Genomic DNA, 22,360 nt, shown 5'->3' with positions numbered 1-22,360 from the left:
CACAAAAAGAAGGCAACAACAAGGTAACAGCTCGGGTCCTACATGAGTGTGCTAGTCAGTACACACACTAGCACACCAGGACATATACACTCACAACCAGGGTGGGAGACCCCCCCCTTAGAGCCAGGTGACAGGGTTGGGCACTGTGAACTAACAGGCAGCCAACTGGGAAGGGAGGGACCAGACCTGGGGGAGGTGTGAGTGACCTGGAAGTGTGGCTAGTCAGTCAGAGAAAGGAAATGAAAGAGGAAGGAGTTGAGGAGAGAAGTGTGCGTTAGTAAAAGAGACAGGTGTCAAGACATACAAAGGAATCTTGAGACACATTGAAAGTAGCAAAGACTCTGCAAAGACCCGAGTAGAAAGATCAATCACTCAGAGGAAAAAAGTAGCTGGAGAACGAGAGAGCAAGCTCCAAGGACAGAGGGATCCTGTGGGGTGGACGTCCAGGGCTCACTTTGCACGCATGGGTTGCAGATCCCAGAACAGACCAGGACTTCAAGCCATCTGTTAACTCTGCCAGGCGGGTGGGTTTCCAGGACTCATCTGCCACCACTAACGTCCGAGGCAATAGCAGCAAAGGGAGGAGTGGAACGTATTCCCTTAAATAGTCCAAGCTGCCTGCGGCAGGACCCAGACACCAGGAGGACCTCCAAGTGCTCCATGTTAGTGAGGACCAACAAATACACCAGAGTGCAAAGGTGGGAGAGTTGCACCAGGTTGGCTGGCACAGCTATAAAGGACACGGGCGCACCTGGGTTCCATCACGTCCCCAGGGCGCGAATCCAGTAAGTCAAGACAATCAAACTGCACTCCCTGTCTGGACTGACTTATTGCACTGTGCCTCCACGTTAACCATTCACCTACCCCTGGGGAAAAGCCCTGCTCGCGGAGGGCTCCACCATCCACGCTGCCCCTATCCATCATCCCCAGTGAGAACCTGCAGCGGCAGCCCTACCATCCCTGGCCGCAAACCGTGAGTGGCGTAGTCGGACTTTATTTTTATTTTTATTTTTGTTTAAAACTGGTCAACAGTGCCCCCGGATTCGAAACCCCTCGAGCCACGGACCGTTTGGATCCGAGCAGCCCGGCTGCCCCAGGGCGCGAGACATTAACTGTTCATTTTGAACATGACCAAAAATTGTCACATTATTTGCAAATGTGAAGAATCTTGATAGGGAGCAGCGTCGGTAATCAAGGAGAACAATAGTATGATGACCTAACATCCTTACTTTGTTCCTGACCTATGGTACATGGTGTACCGTTTCTTATATATTCATACAGTATATTTAGTTGTTTTAAAGACTTAGATAAAAACATGTTTGCATATACTGTGTACTAGAGATTGCTCTTAATTTATGAAGGCACAGCCTAAATTATAGCTATATCTGTTTTTAATGATTATTATATCCAGACACTCTTTCCAACAAGATGCCTTTCTCTACAGATTGTTCTGATCCCGGGGTCTGTTTTCATTTTGCCTCCTGTGAACCATAATGTTCGAGATTTTCTGCCACATTCACAAACTATACCTTTATAAAGGATAAATTTATATAAAAATCGCATATTGTTGTAGTTCCATGTATTACTACTACACTATATAGTCATTCCTTTCCTCTGATACCTGGGTACATTTAGATTGCAATGCTGAATAGGAAACATTTTCCAATTACATTCACTGCTGGCTAGGACGAGTGAAAGTTTTCTTTCAGTGATTCTTTCCTAGGTGTAAACACTGTGTGTTCTTTATACACAAATTCTAATCCCACTATGAACAATTTGTAGTTTGAAAAACAATTGCTGGACATTTCCACTATTACAATCGTTACTGATGGCAGGGAGCATTACTGTTACATCACAGCAGCTCCATGAGTCCTTAGGGAGCAATATCTATTAGTGTAGATATATGTAGTGTTTAAAGCACACCTGTCATTTCAAGTAATTTTTCAGTATAAGCTGTTATACTCTTCCTGGTCATTATATAACTTATATTCTTCCTTTTTCATCAGTGTTCCCTCCGCAGCATTATCTCTAATTTTCAGTTGTCTCTGAGCTATGGAGTAGAGACTAGCTGTTGTGAAGTCTCCCATATAAAAAACAGAAACAGATGCATTCCTGCTTTTTTCTGTTTAGCAAATGTTCAGAAGTAGCAACAGCAGCATGGAGAAATTAATATACTAGTACTAAGCAGTGTGGCTGTGACTCCAGCAAAGAGATCAGATAAATCACTCACTGCAGTGGGATCTGTAAATCTTGTTTGCCTTCCTCTATACTCCTCCCCATAGTTTTTGTAAAAAATCTGTAACCAGACACTTCACTATGTTGGCAGTCTGTCTTGCTTTCACTAAGGGCTACTTTGCACGCTGCAACACCGTCAGCATCGGCTAGCGATGCCGAGCGCGATAGTGCCCGCCCCCGTCGCACATGCGATATCTTGTGATAGCTGCCATAGCGAACATTATCGCTACGGCAGCTTGACACGCACTTACCTGCCCTGCGACATCGCTCTTGCCGGAAACCCGCCTCCTTCCTAAGGGGGCGGGTCGTGCGGCGTCACAGCGACGTCACACGGCAGGTGGCCAATAGAAGCGGAGGGGCGGAGATGAGCGGGACGTAAACATCCCGCCCACCTCCTTCCTTCCGCTTAGCCGGTGGAGGCAGGTAAGGAGATGTTCCTCGCTCCTGCGGCTTCACACACAGCAATGTGTGCTGCCGCAGGAACGAGGAACAACATTGTATCTCCTATTGGTGTGACATTATGAAAATGACCGACGCTACACAGATCACCGATTTTCGGCGCTTTTGCGATCGTTTATCGGCGCATCTAGGCTGTACACGTTGCGACATCGTTACCGGCGCAGTGTGTCACTTTCGATTTGACCCCGATGATATCGCAGTAGCGATGTCGCAGTGTGCAAAGTACCCCTAAGGCCCCCTTCACACGTTTGTGCAAAAAGCAGCTCTGTTGTGGAGTTCCGTGGGCCATCTGTGTGTCAGTGTGTGTGTCATCAGTGTGCTGTCCGTGTGCGATCCGTGTGATATCAGGATTGCACACGGACAGCATGAACATGTATACCTACCTGTCTCTGGCGCTGTTGTCACACTTCTTTCTGGGTCCACAGACAGTGCAGTAAATATTCATGAGCATAATGAGCGGGCCCAGAAGCAAGAGTGACAGCAGCGCTGGAGACAGGTAAGTATAAAAATATATTTATTTCTCAGTGACGTGTTTCCTCTGGTATGTGTCACACTGATGTCACACAGATCACATCAATGTGCAGTCCATGTAACATCCGTGCTGCCGAAAGAAAACATTTTGTCCTGTGGAGCACGTGTCAAAACATGGACGCATGCGCAAGCCCATTGATTTTAATGGGTGTGTTTGTCAGTGTCTCCGGTAGGTGTGAAAACGTATTGGAGACACAGATGTGTGAAGAAGACTTAAGATAGATTTGACCTGTTTTGTTTAGATTCAGAGTAGATAGTGACTTCAAAGGTTGAGTAGAGAGGAAGATGTGGCTCATAAGTTGAGAAAGTAGCAGATTTCTCTTAGATATAATTCAAAGTTTCTTATAGTCACTTAATTTCTGAAACGTTTGTTGAAACGACAGTGATCTTTTAAATTACAAATCACGTATTCATACACACCATTGTCTTCTTTTCCTCCATGATATGAGCAATTTCTCAGAAACTAGCCAGTTATGACAAGAAATAGCCAACTCTACACATTGAAAACATGAAGAACGCTGAAGAACATAGGAGGGATGAATAGAACAAGAAATATTCCAATCTTATCTTTCTTTAACCACCAGTTATGAGAATCAGGGTTTTACATAAGATTTATCACGCTGCTCAGAAGTCTTTTTTTTGTGGTTTCAGGTCAGACCTGAATCCTGGAACATCTGGAGATCCACTCCATATATTTTATTAAAAGCAAGCCTGATTTCTCATACAAAACATTTAAAGTAAAATCTCAGCACAAGGTCCACGTATGACGAAACTTCTCTGGAAATTAAAATGAGGTTCATTTGGAGTTTCTGAAACATTTAATGTTTCGAGATACTTCATCACTTTTTCCAGGGGATTTTAAGCCATATAAAACCTGTCTAATCATTGTAGTATGTGAGACATGAGTGGCTTTGAATTTGTACCAAATTCGCTGACTGCTTAGATTTTTAGATACGTAGTCAGATGTAAATAACCTAACTAATCTAAAAGATGACTGAATACATATGGAAAGTATGACAGCATGGAGGCAGGTAGGAGTAACATCGGGTGAAAAGATTAACTGGTTAGTGTCAAGCAATACTGACATTGAAAGCAGTCTTGTCTACAGAAGGGCCGGCGACATAGGAATATACATTATTGTAGACAGAACCTTAATCCTACTAAACAATGTGATCTGCGGTATCTACAATATGGCTATTTTATTTCATTTGTAAAAAAACTTATAGTTTTGTAACCAACCAGAGCTCAAATTTAATTTCTCCATTTGCTCTGGTTAACCATACATGCAGCCAATTTTCTGTTTTCCACTTTTGTTTTTCCTCCTTTTATTCCAAGAGCCAAGACATTTTTATTTTTTGGTTGACATGGCCATAGGCGGACTGTTTTTTTGCAGCCAAGTTGTAGTTTTGAGTGACACTGTTTATTTCTACATTTAATTTAGTGAAAATACTCTAACTGTCCCTTTATCTAGTAGCATAAATAAAAAGATCTTTAGAAAAAGTTTTTCTAAAGATCCTTTATGACATGCTAATGAGCGCAGGGACTAGTCGCAAGGGTGTTATTTCCCCCAACTAGTCCACCCTCTTAGCATGATAGTATGCCCACAGGGGCGTCCTAACATGCTATTTAATATACACTGCCAGAGTCATCAGCAGTGATGCGTGTATCTGTGTCTGTTGTCACCACCTCAGAACCCGGGTTTAGGGTCAGTGCGCATGATAAGAAGTCCCGGCACTTCCAATCATGCACGTTAGCTAGACCTCTCAGAAGTTGGGACGTGTACACCTAGCTTCATAGTGCGCATAACAGTAAGCGTGGTGATTTCTGATCATTTGCACTGACTGAGATCATATCAGGCCATGACACACTTGTGACAGTACAGTTCCCAAGAGGTTAGGGAGTACATTTCCAACTCCAAAGCAGGTTAAATTGTGCATTACGATTAGCTATTTTGTACCGCCCCGTGCTCGGCAGCCGAGCCGCTCAGATCCGGACCTTCAGTGGGTGGCTCGAGGGTCTCCGGACCCGGGGGGTCCTGCGGTCACTCCAACCAAAAGGGGGTTTGTGGTTTGGGGACGTAGTTGTACGGCCGGAGCCACGTTAAGTTCGTGACGCCACCCATGGGATGTGCTGCAGTCTGGTCCCCCACCCGGCTGGTGGTCTCTGTCTTTCTCCCACACCTGTTTGTGATGGTGGACTACCTGCGCTTGCAACTTCAGGAGTCCGCTCCCGGCTTGTGGTTGTCTGAGGAACCCTTTGCCCGCAGACGCTGGCCCGTGGGATCTCTGAGCCGTGGCGGTGGCTTTCTATCCCCCTCGTTGGGCTGTTGCCTTCAGTCGGGACTTTGGGTGGGACAGGACCTCTAGCCCTGGCCGCAATCAGTTAATTAGCTAGCCCCCAGTAGCTTCTGGACCTAGCTTCAGGGTCTGAGTACCCCCCTTTATGCTCCGGTTTCCGAGTCGGTTCCCCGGGTCAGTAGCGGCGGGTTACAACCCTGTCCCGGTCCACCTCGGTTCCACTGAGCCGTTTTCCCGCCTCCTGCAGACAGAGGCCTCTGTCTGCCTCCTAGCCTGAGGTACCAGGGCTCCTACCCTGGCACCTGCTCAAATTGGGTTTTCTCTCCTCTGCTGGAGCTACACACAGCTCCAGCCCACACACCTCTCCAAATTGAACTCTAGACTTGTTGTGTTTACTTTCCCGCCTCAGGCTGTCTGAACTCCTCGGTGGGCGTCTTCCAACTGCCTGGTTCTGCCCCCTGGTGTGTCCATCAAGCCCTGAGGGGGGTGACTAGGGTTTCTATGTGTAACTGTATGTTACCTATGAGGGACAGGTGTAATGCGGGGCCCTATTTGTGACTACCTGGCCCGGCCAGGGCATCACAATTTGACTGCAAAGAACCCATATATTGTTTTTGCATAGGGGTCCTTTTCTGTCTCTGTCTGCTCCTACCCAAGAATATCCAAGATCTATGGCCAATATCAGAGGCCCGCTGTTTGTAATATAGAAAGAAATACATTATCCCAAATAAATATATGTAAACAAAGAAACAGGAACTCTATGTAGGCCTTGTTGGAGTGGAATAATAATAGAAAAGAGACACTCCCAGATTAAAGTGAAAAACTTGGATAATTTATTAAACATTCAGTCCTAGTGCATCAGACATTTCAGCCCAGAACATGGCCTTTGTCAATGACCAACAAATGAGTTATACCATAAAACCATAGAAATTCCTTGAGTAGGGAACATGTGCAAAGCGCTATTAGGCATGCGCTTGTGAGATAAGGCTCTATTGAAAGCGGTATCCACCGCTCTATTTATAAAGCACTAGATATGTGCTGCAAGAAAAGCCTCTATTGAAAGCGGTAGCACAGCGGTGGATATCGCTGCTTCAGAGCTCCAATGCAGATTGTGTCAACTCACTAGCGATTTACAAATATACAGCGGTGGATACCACTTTCAATAGAGGCTTTTCTTGCAGCACAAATCTAGTGGTTTATAAATACAGAGCAGTGGATACCGCTTTCAATAGAGCCTTATCTCACAAGCGCATACCTAATAGCGCTTTGCACATGTTCCCTACTCAAGGAATTTCTATGCAGAGGGAAAGGGGGTAATCCAGCTCACCGTACTGCCTTGCTGGTGTGTTCCAAATCCTGCGCTCGGATTTGACTTGGCAGTCAATCAATAATAGAAAAGGAAAAGAGTTCCAGCGCCAGGAATGAGAAAATTAAAAATCCATTTTATTGTGCCAATGCATATTAAAATTCCAGCAGGTACAGCATATCAGTCGGATGGCAGCAGAACAACGCGTTTCGACGCCTCAGGTCTTAATCATGTTCTAAGACCTGAGGCGTCGAAACGCGTTGTTCTGCTGCCATCCGACTGATATGCTGTACCTGCTGGAATTTCAATATGCATTGGCACAATAAAATGGATTTTTAATTTTCTCATTCCTGGCGCTGGAACTCTTTTCCTTTTCCAAGGAATTTCTATGGTTTGAAGGTATAACTCATTTGTTGGTCTTTGACAAAGGCCATGTTCTGAGCCGAAATGTCTGATGCACTAAGACTGAATGTGTGTCACCCGGGGACCAGGGGTACTCAGATCCGGGCCACAGAGTCACTTCTGTTGGTATCACGATGGCGTGACCCGGTCTGTGATCCCAGGCTCCACAGTAAAAGGGGATTTAGTAAGGGAGATTGTCCGTGACGCCACCCACGGTTGTGGTGAGGTTGTGACACCACCGCTGCTCTGGACGGGGATCTCGGGAGCGATGACAGGGAGCAGCGTAGTTGTTATGTCCCCTCCGTGGGTAGGGGGGTTGGTTGTCCCGGGGCCCGGTGATGGGGTAGGCAGGGAGCAGGGTGCAGTGCTGCAGTGCGGTGCCCGAGGGCACGGGCGTACTCACAAGTAAGTCACACGGAGTCACTGGTAAACTAGGAATTGCCGGTGTCCGCAGCCTTCGGTACGGGGGTGTTAGTGTCCCACACACGGTGCAGCAGCCCTCGTTGTTCTTTCCCTGCAGCCAGGTGCCTTTCTCTCCACTCTCTTCCTCTTTCTCCTCAGCCGGGAACGGGGAATTCACTCCCCTGTAGTGATCCGGGTACCCAGGTACCGAGGGGCCACCGCCCTGCTCCGGCTACCTCTGGCCCCTTCCTCACTACAGCCTGTCCCGGCCCTCTCGGAGCACGCTTTGCTATCAGCCTGGGAGCTGCAGCTCCAGGCTCCTGTTCTGTCTGCTTCTCCAAACACTCTGCTCCAGCCCCTCCCCTCTGCTCTGCTTTTCTCTTACCCTGGGGGGGGTGGTTTGTCTTGCTGCACCGGTGTGAGATCAGATTACCAAGGAGGATTAACTCTTTCTGTGACAACCTGGCTGTGCCAGGGCGTCACACACCCCCTTGGTAAAACACGGCCCGTCCTCGGGCCGTCTGGCCACCAACATTTATTAAACTGGGAAAAGGAAAAATAAACACATTACAATCATACATCTTCCCACATCGGGAGGGACGTTTTCTAAAACTTTAAACCGTTCTGCCACCCCACACCTGCGGAGCAGATGGCCTCCTCCTGAACTTGAGGGCGTTCAACAGGGGTGACAGTCCATAAAACAGTCAACTTTTTAACTTGTGGGTAGCCGTCCATGCTCCACTACCACTGCTGCTGCCGCCACTCCCAGTACGGGGCACGGGTTCCGTGCTCTGCCTCCTGCTCAGAAGCCAGGCCCACTTGGATGCCCTCGGCGCCGGCTACAACCGGCCTCGCTAACTGCCGAGGGCTCCCTCTCTCACTGGCCTGCTCCTCCTCTCTGCAGGTGCACTCCGGCTGCTCCACAGCCGTGACGGGGTACCTGGGAGCGGCTGGCGCCACATCTGGGGAAGACTTCCAATCGGGTGCCACCTCCGTTGCGGTCAGGCGGACTGCCGGAGCCGACGTCATCACCGTGGCGGCTGGGCAGACTGCCGGAGCCGGGTAAGATGTCATCGGGGTTGCGGCTACTGCTTGTCCAGGAACGGAATTAGGCAAAGTCCTGGCGTCCCTGCCTTTACAGTCCTGGTCACATGAACTGCAGTTCCTTCCTACTGCTCCCCCTTGGTACTCGGGAGCAGTCCTTCTAGCAACTTTTAAAGTTTCTCTTTCGCTTCCGGTCCTCCGGAGCTTCACTTCCGCCTGCGTTCTCAGGGGGCGGAGCCTCTTTTTCGCGCCCACCGCTTGGGGAAGTAGGCGCTGGGCGGGAGATTTTCGCGCCCAAAATGGCGGCAAAGATGGCGACTTTCAAAAATTTTGCAGCGGATCACCGCTGACAGTCCAGAATAAGGCGCACTTCCTCCAGGTAACTGGATCGGTTCGATCCTGTTTGTGACGCCAAATGTGTCGCCCGGGGACCAGGGGTACTCAGATCCAGGCCACAGAGTCACTTCTGTGGGTATCACGATGGCGTGACCCGGTCTGTGATCCCAGGCTCCACAGTAAAAGGGGATTTAGTAAGGGAGATTGTCCGTGACGCCACCCACGGTTGTGGTGAGGTTGTGACACCACCGCTGCTCTGGACGGGGATCCCGGGAGCGATGACAGGGAGCAGCGTAGTTGTTATGTCCCCTCCGTGGGTAGGGGGGTTGGTTGTCCCGGGGCCCGGTGATGGGGTAGGCAGGGAGCAGGGCGCAGTGCTGCAGTGCGGTGCCCGAGGGCACGGGCGTACTCACAAGTAAGTCACACGGAGTCACTGGTAAACTATGAATTGAAGGTGTCTGCAGCCTTCGGTACGGGGGTGTTAGTGTCCCACACACGGTGTAGCAGCCCTTGTTGTTCTTTCCCTGCAGCCAGGTGCCTTTCTCTCCACTCTCTTCCTCTTTCTCCTCAGCCGGGAACGGGGAATTCACTCCCCTGTAGTGATCCGGGTACCCAGGTACCGAGGGGCCACCGCCCTGCTCCGGCTACCTCTGGCCCCTTCCTCACTACAGCCTGTCCCGGCCCTCTCGGAGCACGCTTTGCTATCAGCCTGGGAGCTTCAGCTCCAGGCTCCTGTTCTGTCTGCTTCTCCAAACACTCTGCTCCAGCCCCTCCCCTCTGCTCTGCTTTTCTCTTACCCTGGGGGGGGTGGTTTGTCTTGCTGCACCGGTGTGAGATCAGATTACCAAGGAGGATTAACTCTTTCTGTGATAACCTGGCTGTGCCAGGGGGTCACAAATGTTTAATACATTTTCCAAGTTTTTCACTTTAATCTGGGAGTGCCTGCTTTCTATTATTATTCTATATGGTGTGGAAACCTATGAGAGCACCCCAGCTACGATTTTTATGGTGGAAGTGCCTTATGTCATACAATTTGTTGGAGTGGGAATCTTAAGTGGGCTTTACACGCTACAACAAATCTAACGATGTGTCGGCGGGGTCACGTCGTAAGTGACGCACATCCGGCATTGTTAGTGTTGTTGTAGCATGTGACAGCTACGTGCGATTGCGATTGAACGTAAAACCGTTCATCACATACACGTCGTTCATTTCCATAAAATTGCACATCGGATTGTTCAATGTACCCGAGGTACCACACATTGCAGTGTGTGACACCCCGGGAACGATGAACAGATCTTACCTGCGTCCTGCGGCTCCCAGCCCACAATGCGGAAGGAAGGAGGTGGGCGGGATGTTTACGTCCCGCTCATCTCCGTGTCTCCGCTTCTATTGGCTGCCTGCCGCGTGACGTCGCTGTGACGCCGAACGTCCCTCCCACTCCAGGAAGTGGATGTTCGCCGCCCACATCGAGGTCCTATGGAAGGGTAAGTATGTGTGACAGCAATTAATCGTTTGTGCGACATGGTCAACAAATTGAATGTGTCGCACATACGATGGGGGCGTGTCACATCGCATACGATATCATATGCAGAATTGAAAGGTGTAAAGCAGGCTTTAGGGATATTACACAAAATGATTTTCAGGTCCCAACCTCAAGCTATACAGAACATAATTACTTTTCATTGCGTTACTACATAAAGGACATATTATTATTAATTAGGTCTAAAAGTCTAAATGTGAATCAAGCCATAAGAAATACATCCTCATGAAATGTGATAGATGCAATTGTCAGCTCCAATAAAGATTATCCATTGTGAAGCTTTGGGGCTTAGTAATGTGTCAGAACTTGGACTCACTGGGATGTTCTGGTACGTGTGTGAGCAGACAGTGAGGAAACCACTGAGCTGTATGATTATTTTTCTGTGCTTTAGCAAGTACTAAATGTATGATATTTTGTGATCTTGCAGGTAAATGGAATGGACATCAGCAATGTGCCTCACTCCTATGCACTTTCCATCCTCAGACAGCCCTGCCAGGTGCTGAAGCTTACAGTTCTCAGGGAACAGAGGTACAAATGTAGGAGCAATGGTGTCACCACGGACTCGCAGTCCCCTCGGGATGACAGCATACACGTTGTGTTAAGTAAAAGCAGCCAAGACGTGCAGCTTGGGATAAAGCTGGTTCGCAAACGAGATGAGCCCGGAATTTATATATTTAACTTACTGGAAGGAGGAGTAGCAGCTCGAGATGGTTACTTGCAGGAAAACGATCGAGTTTTGGCAATTAATGGCCACGATGTCCGAAATGGGACCCCGGAAATTGCAGCTCAACTTATACAGGTATTGTACAAAATACTACCATCAAAGTTATGTAAATAGAAAATAAAATTATGTTGGTAATTAGGAAAATGCATTAAATATAGTTTGTATTCAATCATACACAATAGTCAATCTTCCCAGCACCATTATTTTCCTTTTAATTCCTCATGCTGCTTTAGAGCCAATATATTGTGCAGCATCCCAAAACTCTGTTCTGTCCTTTACCCAGTCCCATTTCTGTTACCTGATGAACCTCAGAAACCCAGAGAACCAAAGTGGAGGTTTGGGCTCCTGCAAGATGTCACATGCGCAAATTGTTTCTCCTTATAGTGGACAAGTGCAGGAGCTGCCGGGTATTTGTCTGGTCTGTAAATCAGACCAGAACGGGGCATGCTGCAACTTCTTCCTCCCTGCAGATCATTGGTCCATGTGCGAAATCAGTCATGTGCACAATCACACTGGATATAATGAGCCCATGTGCTCTTTCTGTGCACTGTGTAGTAAACTATTCCATTATACTATATCCTTTCCCAAAATTGCGGTATCTTGTTCCCATGAAACCAAATTTTGTTATTCCTATAGGTAATCCTTCCAAATGATTTTAATAGAAAAATATTCCAATAAAAGTATGGTTAGATAATATTGTGTTTGAATTAAAGAAACCTACCATCTTTCCTGATCTATCTCTGTCATTAATTTCTTAGAGTCTTCATGAAATATCAATTCAGGTGAATGTTTTCTTAAAGGGAACCTGTTAGGACCAATATGCACCCAGAACCATGAACAGTTCTGGGTGCAGATTTCTAATTCCTGCTTAGCAGTCACAGTAGCATAGATAAAAGGATCTTTAGAAAAAGTATTTATAAAGATCCTTTATGATATGCTAATGTGGCCAGGGACTAGTCGCAAGGGCGTTAGTTCCCTTGGCTAGTCGGCCCCTGTAGCATGTTAGCAGGCACCCGGATTTCCGGTCATGCGTACTACACCAGTTGGAAGCCAGGACGTGTATACCCGGTTTCATAGTACACATGACCGGAAGTCCGGAACTTGTGATCATGCGTATTGAGCCAAAATCCAGCATCGGGTGCGGTGGCAACATTCATTAGCATTCATTAGCAACATTCATTAGCAGGGGCGTGCTAACATGCTAAGGGGGCCGATTAGCCAAGAGAACTAACACCCTTGCCTCATTAGCATATCATAAAGGATCTTTATAAATACTTTTTCTAACGATCCCTTTATTGATGCTACTATAGGCTGGGACAGTTAGGCAGGGATTAGCATATTGCACCTGACAGGTTCCCTTTAAATCTCTGCGTTGAGCTGTTTCTCTCTTTTTCTTCCTAGAAATGTATTATTAAATTAACAAGTGAAGGGTATCATTCTTCTTGTCAAAAGGATGTGTCTCCCTCTACATGGTCTAACACACTGTAATGATTGGTCAGTTGTAGACAGGAAAAACGGCACTCCCGGAAAAACGTAGGTGCTCGGATAGGATCTCACTGTATCACAAGAAAATTGAGCATTCAATATTTTGCAAAGAGAGAATTCTTTAATTTTGGTTCAAACAGTGTACAAACGTGTGACGTTTCAGTCAAAGACCTTTAGCAAACATACACATTAAGCTGAACTGTGGCTTGGTGAATAGGCAAAGGCTAACGTTGGAGAAGCAGTGATCTGTGTCGCTAAATGTCACACATTTTATACTGTGTCTGTGTGAACCAAAATTAAAGAATTCTCTGTTTGCAAATTATATGAATGCCGGATTTTCTTCTACATGCTGATTGGTCAGTGTCAGTGTACAGGGACACACCCACAACTAGCACCACCCACTTGTCCATTTATTTGTGAATTTCTAGGAAGAATCAGAGACATGGCACAGTGTTGAATTATAAGACAAGATATTCCTGTGTTATTATTTCAAGTATTTCTAATAATACTATTAGACATGTAAGAAGAGCTGACAGGTCCTATTTAATCACTTAGTAACTAGTTTGCAGCACTGAAAAACTGTTTTTTAGTTTATTTAAATATATCCATGGTTAATAAATTCTAGAATTATATAAAGATATTGTATGTATTGCCATTTGATGATGGTTGAACCTCCCTACTTAAAATGCAGGAGTACAAAGCCCAAGTCTCTACATTGTACAGAGCTTCATGTTTCACTGCGTTAATATATCACAGATCTTTTATGTTACCTCCTCAGTGTTAAAAAATCTGCAGCAAATCATTGTCTTTGTGATGTAACCATCTGGTCATCTCTAGAACTATAGCAAGTGCTCCATTATACGGACACACTTTGATTTTTCTTCCAATTCACTGGATTATAATGGCTGCCATTTGTGCTTCTGTCAGTTGTATCCTGTTTGCTTTTTGGGCTTTGTTGTGTGGATTTTGTGTTGTATTTTAATGTAGTTTGTGCTGTATATTTTGTGTTATAATTTTGTTTATTTTGTTGTGAATTTTGGGTTTTATCATTGTTTAGGCTGTTTTGTGGATGTTGTGTTATATTGTAGTTTATTTTGACTTTGAATTTTGCGTTGTATGGTAGTTGAGTTTGTGTTGTGGACATTGGTCCCGATTCATCAAGAACGGTGTTGTTCATGGCAGTATTGAAGAGGGGTTGTGGTTAGAGATGAGTGAACTTGAAGTTCAATGTTTGGAAGTTCAGAGTTCGGGTTCTGAAACCAACTTTCAAAAAACAAAGTTCGGGTTCGAAGTTCAAGTGAGTTGCGAGTGGAAACCACACAAGCGAGCAGCGCTGTGGTTGGGTATGAGTGATGCTCAGCCCTGTGTGAGCCGCTTGCAGTGTTTTAACTGCTCACATTTGGGGTAAAATCAGCGTGATCAGATGTAGTATGCACACATACAAACAAAAAAAAATTGAAAAACCCTGCCCACCCTCCCCCAGAAGTGTTCTGCTTATGGATGGCAGGATGTCGATGGAGCCATGAAATGTCCAATTACTGACTTCCATTGAGGTATGGATCAAGTCGGGGTCAATAACCAAATGTTTTTAAGGTTTGAATGTACCTGGCAAACCGAACTTCCAAAGGTTCACTCATCTCTAGTTGTGGTCAAAGGAGCCTCATTCATTAGGAGTCTTACGCCTCTTAGTGAATCAGGTGCGTCTTAAAAACGGTATGCTCCTTGCCACAAATGTTACTGCCACTGGGGACTGGAGTAAGATTTGTCGTGTAAAGATTTGTAGTGTAAATTACAGCAAAGCAGCAGAATCGGGCTACAAAAATGATTAAAAGATAACCTTTAATGATTTCCTTTAAAAGGAAGCAGGAGATCCTTACTTCACAGAAGTTATCTTAAAACCAAAAACATACAACAATCCCCTTTTAGCATGTATAGGGGTTCCAACAAGGCCAGGACTGCACCTGTGTAGATAACAGAACTGATATGCTGACCTGTTTAATACATACACCAGGACAGCTCACCAGCAGGGCTTGGACAACCACAGTATCAAAGAAAGGTCCAAAAGCCCTGTATTAAAGATAGAAAAGGATGGAACGATCTCACCCAATCAGACGACGATCCATCCACTATCAATCAAAAGGATCCTCATATCCACCTGGGCGTCCCAGTAGTCCTTATTAATGGACTTATCAAATGGTCCCCTTAATTAGGATTGAGGTCCCGATGTCCCTGTTTCTCCCAACGCGTTTCATACAGAGGCAATCGTCAGGGGAGTCTTAAGTCAGGTGTCGGTCCTTACACATAAGGACTGAACAGGACATGCGGACAGCAGCAGCGGGGCTTCCAAACAGCGGGGCTTCCACTGCACCCGCAGTGTTTGGTAGCCCCGCTGCTGTCGTCCACATGTCCTGTTCAGTCCTTATGTGTAAGGACCGACACCTGACTTAAGACTCCCCTGACAATTACCTCTGTATGAAACGCGTTGGGAGAAACAGGGACATCGGGACCTCAATCCTAATTAAGGGGACCATTTGATAAGTCCATTAATAAGGACTACTGGGACGCCCAGGTGGATATGAGGATCCTTTTGATTGATAGTGGATGGATCGTCGTCTGATTGGGTGAGATCCTTTTCTATCTTTAATACAGGGCTTTTGGACCTTTCTTTGATACTGTGGTTGTGCAAGCCCTGCTGGTGAGCTGTCCTGGTGTATGTATTAAACAGGTCAGCATATCAGTTCTGTTATCTACACAGGTGCAGTCCTGGCCTTGTTGGAACCCCTATACATGCTAAAAGGGGATTGTTGTATGTTTTTGGTTTTATGATAACTTCTGTGAAGTAAGGATCTCCTGCTTCCTTTTAAAGGAAATCATTAAAGGTTATATTTTAATCATTTTGTACCCCGATTCTGCTGCTTTGCCATTCATGATACCTGAGTGCGGTACATTACCAGTGGCTATTTATTTAGTGTAAATTACACCAGAACTCATCATGAATTGGAAGAGCCAGCGTTGTCATGTCCTATACCGACTCCATCCCAAATCCACCCCATTTTTGCAAAACAGGCCAAAATGGCATGCAAATGCCAAAGGTCGCACAACATTTTTGGATAACCAAGCATTACGCAAAAGCTTTGCAACTTTCACAACTGTTTTATGACAGATTTCCGGCGTATATGCTTTGATGAATTGGGACAATTATATATCATGCTATCGTCTTTGTTTTCGTAAATACTATGGGCCCGATTCATGAAGACCGGCTTGAACAATGAAGTGTGTTGGAGTCAGACGGAGATGATTCATGAACAGGAGCATCGGACTAGTGTTATGAACCTTTATGTGCGCAACACCACAACTCTTACTCCAGTCCCTAATGGAGTAAGATTTGTGGCTTGGCTAATACTGCCGGTAGCCATGAATCTGATGAGCAGCTGTAACCACGTCCCTGACCCGCGCCAGCTTTGCCTACTTTGTCGGAGCTGGGAGAAAATGGCGTGACAACATCAAAAGTCTCATAATTTTAGTGCAACCTTGAATTGCACTAAAATTCTGCGACTTTTCAAAGCTTTTTATGCTTAGATGAATCGGGCACTATGTGTGTATGTTGTGTTGTGTTCTTTAGTATATTAATTATATTATGGCACGACTGCAGTTGAACAGCTGTGTCTCTTTTGCATCTCTTTCTACGTAACAAAAGCTAATCTCACTGTTATCCAAGCTCCGGGCTCCAGACTTCTTGTTTAAAGCAGGATGCGTAAAGCTTTACTCCTGCCAAGGACAGGAGAGAAATGAAAGCTGGAAAACCATTGGGATCTGGTCTTCTGACACATACTCAGCAATGTAATTATAAAATTCCTTTTCTCTTGAAAGCTTTCCAGAGCCAGTGACATAAAGCAGGGCCAGTGGGGCTCTCTCGTAATATCTATCACTGCCATCACAACCATTCATTTTGCTCACCACTGACTCCGGCAATCTCTGACAAGTTGCCAAGAAGGTATTTGTAATTTGTTGAGCCCAACACCTGAAAGTGATTATAGAGCGAGTATGTGGTGCCTCCTTGCAGAGTCACCGAGGTTATGGAGGGGACACTCAGAATACACAGTAACTAAAATAAAGTTGATAATGAAATTTCAATTTTTATTGTTTTGCGTATATTTGAGGAAATATAAACTTCCCTTTAACGTAGTATGAAGAAATAAAAAAGATTGCCCTGTAAAAATTGAATGATACTGTGTTGAAATTTCCTATTAAAAATGGTGGAATTCTCTAGGGTAACACTCGAGACATATCGACTTTCCAGCTACGTTTACTAAATTTACTCTATAACTTCGAAGTGACTCCTCTGTACTAGAGATGACATCACTAAATAAAGCAACGAAGGAGGGGAGGATGGACCCAGCACCAATTCCAAACGATAAAATCAAAACATTTTATTTAATCATTTCTTTAAAAATGGAAAATAGAAAGGCTCCATAACGCAAACAGTAAGCATGAAAAAACTTGACGCGTTTCGGACCTTACATATTAAAGACAGAGTCCTTAGTCATAAGTACTTATACTACTTATGAATAAGGACTCTGTTTCTAATATGTAAGGTCCGAAATGCTTCAAGTTTTTTCATGCTTACTGTTTGCGTTATGGAGCCTTTTTATTTTCCATTTTTAAAGAAATGATTAAATAACATTTTTTGATTTTATCATTTGGAATTGGTGCTGGGTCCATCCTCCCCTCCTTCGTTGCTTCCATCCCAGACTGGCCTGCCCGGCGGACCGCGTGCACCCTGTTAAGCCCTGGAGTAGACTGGATAAGGTGAGCTGAAATCTCTCCCTTTTTTATCCTATAATTAAATAAAGCCTGTACACATACATTAAAGCTTCTAAGTGTTCCTTGGATAGGTTGATTACCACATTTACCAATATTTCTTTAGATCTTGGCCAAACATTTTTGGAATCCATTAGGCCCAAACACCAATTGTACAAATTGAGGAAAACGTGAATAGAGCCTAAGGGGTACTTTGCACGCTACGGCATCGCTAGCCGATTGTAGCAATGCCGAGCGCGATAGTCCCCGCCCCCGTCGCAGATGCGATATCTTGTGATAGCTGCCGTAGCGAACATTATCGCTACGGCAGCTTCACTCGTACTTACCTGCCCTGCGACATCGCTCTGGCCGGCAACCCGCCTCCTTGCTAAGGGGGCAGATCGTGCGGCGTCACAGCGAACATCCACTTCCTGGAGTGGGAGGGACGTTTGGCGTCACAGCGACGTCTCACGGCAGGCGGCCAATAGAAGCAGAGGGGCGGAGATGAGCTGGACGTAAACATCCCGCCCACCTCCTTCCTTCCTTATTGCAGGCGGGACACAGTTAAGGAGATGTTCCTCCCTCCTGCAGCTTCATACACAGCGATGTATGCTGCCCCAGGAACGAGGAACAACATCGTACCCGTCGCTGCAGCGAAATTATGGAAATATGGAAATGACCGACACTACACAGATCACCGATTTTCGACACTTTTGCGATCGTTTATCGGTGCTTCTAGGCTTTACACATTGCGACGTCGTTACCGGCGTCAGATGTGCGTCACTTTCGATTTGACCCCGACGAGATCTCAGTAGCGATATCGCAACGTGCAAAGTACCCCTTAGGCCCTGTGCCCGCGGGAGAAAATACCTGCGGATGTTTCTGCAGGTATTTCTGCATTGTCACCCAGCAGCTCCCCGGAATCCGCAGCTATCCATTTATGCTGATTTCATGCGGAATTGCTACGGAAAATGTGTGGAATTCGTGTGTTTGTACTGCGGATTCCCCCCCCTCTGTATCTCCATAGTAGAAAGGCAGGAAATCCACAGGAATAATTTACATGCAGTTCTTTGCGGCAGCGGAAATTCCGCAGCATTTTCCGCAGGTGCAAAATCCGCAGCTTAAAAACAGCACACACCAAATCACATAGGATAAGATGGGGAGTCTGTGTACTTGCGCAAAGCTGCGGATTTATCTGGAAAATCTAGAAAATACGCAGGTTTTCCGCAGCAAAATCCGCAGGTATTTTCTCCTATGGGCACATAGCCTTATTCTCAATATTGCAGTTTTCCAATATTTCTCATTTTCATTTACTACTTGGCTTCATCACAGTAGATCATATATGTAAAACACTAATCTAGTGTGACCCAGGAGGACAAAAAAATCCACGTTATATCTTGCATATCAACTTTACCTTGGTCTTCACAACTTCCATAAATTGTTTGATCTTCACAATTACATTGATAAGCAAAATGGTAACAATGTTTTGAAGAAGATAGTGTTGTATATACAATGTATGGCTATGTGCACACACTATAGTTTTGTTCCTTCAGCAAAAAAACGCACCCCTTGGCAAAAAAACGCATAAAAGAATGCATGCGTTTTTGCCTCGCTTTTGGTAATTTTTTGCCGTGTTTTGATGTGTTTTTGCCCATGCGATTTTTCCCTATATTCAATGAAAAAACACAGGGAAAAACGCAAAAAGAAGTGACATGCTGCTTCTTTTTTATGCACCCAAAACTGAAAGCAAAAAAGAAGCAACGTGCGCACAGCACTTCAGAATTCTCATAGACTTTGCTGGGGAAGGAAATACATGCAGATTGGGGCCACAAACTGCACCAAAACTACACCCAAAAATGCAGCAAAAACTATAGTGTGCGCACAAGGTCTAAGAGAGTTCATTCTCAAACTAATGTCTAAAAATTCAGCTTAAAGCTGAAATCTGCAACAGCTACTACCAGTATTACAAAGCTGTAATATTCAGCTGATCAGTTGGGTTTTCAGATGTCAGACCCCCACCATCTGATGTTGATGATAATGAACTATCTATAGAATACGTCATCTATATCATCGTAGTGGAAAACTTCCTTAACAAAGAATTCCTCGGGACTAGATTTGAGGGGGTTGAAGTGTTTTTGACCCACAGATAAATCAATAATATTAGGTTTGGAGAATTTTCTTTATCAGCTGATTAATCATGTAGGGCCAGGTCTATTGGATACAGCTGTCTGCATATTAGCGATTAATCACAATGGTAATGTAACTCCCTCAGCAGCTTAGGAACAGTATACAGTATTCCAGAGCTCAGTTTTTCAGCAAGTTACACCATCAATTACAGTCTACATTGTAGAAAATGAAAACAGAAAACAGACATAACAAATCTGATACTTTGATGGCTTTTTACTGTCTGACAACACCCCACTTCATTGACATTCGATTGAGGGGTTGTTATAAGTAACATCAATAATGAGGAGTAATGCCAAGTATTCACAATGGGGAGTAGGAAATAGAGAAAAAGGGTAAATTCATAACCAGCAGATTCGTTGAAAAACTTTCTGCAACTTAAAATCACTTTTACAAATCTGGATGGAGCCCTTCTACCTCCGTTTGCATCAAAAATGAACCTGATTAGTTCTGGATACATGACTTCCATTTATCTGATTCTAAAACAAAGCAGACAAGTGACATTCCCAAATGAAGGTGTGAACATAGCCTGAAACCCAGTTCACTTTTCCAACCCGCCTCTTTTGAGGTTAATTATAGACCAATATTTTTAATAATAAGCCCAAGCTCCAATAAATGTGGCACATTTTACCACTCAGTATAGCCACTCACATGGCAAGCATGTAACTAATCAATATTACTTTGCCACAGACATATAATAAATACAGCAAACATGAATAATGCCCTAAATCTTAGAACTTACAGTATAAGATTCTATGGAGAGGGGATGTGAGGAGCTAAAGGCATTATTATTATTTATTATGCTTTTATAGCACCACATATAATGCAATGCTATGCAGACATCAACATCATTGTCCCCATTGGGGCTCACAATCTAAATTCCCTATCAGTATGTCTTTGGAGCGTGGGAGGAAACTGGAGGAAACCCACATAAACATGGGAAGAACATACAAACTCCTTGCAGATGTTCTCCTACAGTGAAGGAAATAATTATTTGATCCCTTGCTGATTTTGTAAGTTTGCCCACTGACAAAGACATGAACAGTCTAGAAATTTAAGGGTAGGCTAATTTTAACAGTGAGAGATAGAATATCAACAACAAAATCCAGAAAATCACATATATATATATATATATATATGTATAAATTATAAAAAATTATTTGCATTTTACAGAGAGAAATAAGTATTAGATCCCTCTGGCAAACAAGACTTAACACTTGGTAGCAAAACCCTTGTTGGCAAGCACAGCAGTCAGACGTTTTTGTAGTTATTATTATTATTATTATTATTATTATTTATTTATAGAGCACCATTAATTCCATGGTGCTGTACATGAGAAGGGGGTTACATACAAAATACGTATACAAGTTACAGTAGACAGACTAGTACAGAGGGAAGAGGGCCCTACCCTTGCGGGCTTACATTCTATAGGATTATGGGGAGGAGACAATAGGTGGGGTGTAGGTCAGGCGGCAGCTCCGCACGGTGGTCGGGCGGCAGCTCCGCACGGTGGTCGGGCGGCAGCTCCGCACGGTGGTCGGGCGGCAGCTGCGCACGGTGGTCGGGCGGCAGCTCCGCACGGTGGTCGGGCGGCAGCGAGTTCATTGTAGATTGTAGGCATTTCTGAACAGGTGCGTTTTCAGGTTCCATTTGAAGTTTGCAAGGGTAGGGGATAGTCTGACGTGTTGAGGCAGCGAGTTCCAGGAGACTGGGGATGCTCGGTAGAAGTCTTGGAGTCGGTTGTGTGAGGAGCGAATGAGAGAGGAGGAGAGGAGGAGATCTTGGGAGGACCGGAGGTGACGTGTTGGAGTGTAGTGGGAGAGTAGTTCGGAGATGTACGGAGGGGAAAGATTAGTTGATGATGAGGTTTGTGCATATGTCAGGAGGAATTTGGGTCCACTCCTCTTTGCAGATCATCTCTAAATCATTAACATTTCGAGGCTGTCGCTTGTCAACTCGGAGCTTCAGCTCCCTCCATATGTTTTCTATGGGATTAAGGTCTGGACACTGACTAGGCCACTCCATAACCTTAATATGATTCTTTTTTGAGCCACTCCTTTGTTGCCTTGGCTGTATGTTTTGGGTCATTGTTGTGCTGGAAGACCCAGCCACAACCCATTTTTCATGTCCTGGTGGATGGAAAAAGATTGTCACTCAGCACTTTACGATATATGGCTCCATCCATTGTCCCATTGATGTGGTGAAGTAGTCCTGTGCCTTTAGCAGAGACACAGCCCCAAAACAAAATATTTCCGCCTCCATGCTTGACAGTGGGGACGATGTTCTTTGGGTCATAGGCAGAATTTCTCTTCCTCCAAACACGGTGAGTTGAGTTAAGGCCAGAGAGCTCAATTTATGTCCCATCTGACCACAGCACCTTCTCCCAATCCCTCTCAGAATCATTCAGGTGTTCATTGGCAAACTTCAGATAGGCCAGCTGCACATGTGCCTTCTTGAGCAGTAAGACTTTGCAGGCACTGCAGGATTGTAAACCATTACGGTGTAATGTGTTACCAATGGTTTTCTTGGTACAGTGGTACCAGCTGCCTTGAGATCATTAACAAGTTCCACCATATAGTTTTAGGCCGATCTCTCACCTTCTTCATGATCCTGGA

At 45.2% G+C, this 22,360-nt stretch overlaps 1 protein-coding gene across 3 annotated transcripts in view; it reads left to right on the top strand.

Moving 5' to 3' along the window:
- Positions 1-22,360, top strand: part of LNX1 (ligand of numb-protein X 1) — a 309,648-nt gene that overhangs the window by 157,398 nt on the left and 129,890 nt on the right. For all 3 annotated transcript variants that reach the window (XM_075347037.1, XM_075347036.1, XM_075347038.1), the window contains one exon: positions 10,980-11,351. In XM_075347037.1, coding sequence (XP_075203152.1) covers positions 10,980-11,351 — 372 coding nt within the window. The remainder of the gene's footprint in view (positions 1-10,979; positions 11,352-22,360) is intronic.

The sequence above is a fragment of the Anomaloglossus baeobatrachus genome, chromosome 1 (assembly GCF_048569485.1).
Source record: "Anomaloglossus baeobatrachus isolate aAnoBae1 chromosome 1, aAnoBae1.hap1, whole genome shotgun sequence".
NCBI classification, from domain to species: Eukaryota; Metazoa; Chordata; class Amphibia; order Anura; family Aromobatidae; genus Anomaloglossus; species Anomaloglossus baeobatrachus.
This window is presented reverse-complemented; position numbering and strand designations above follow the sequence as displayed.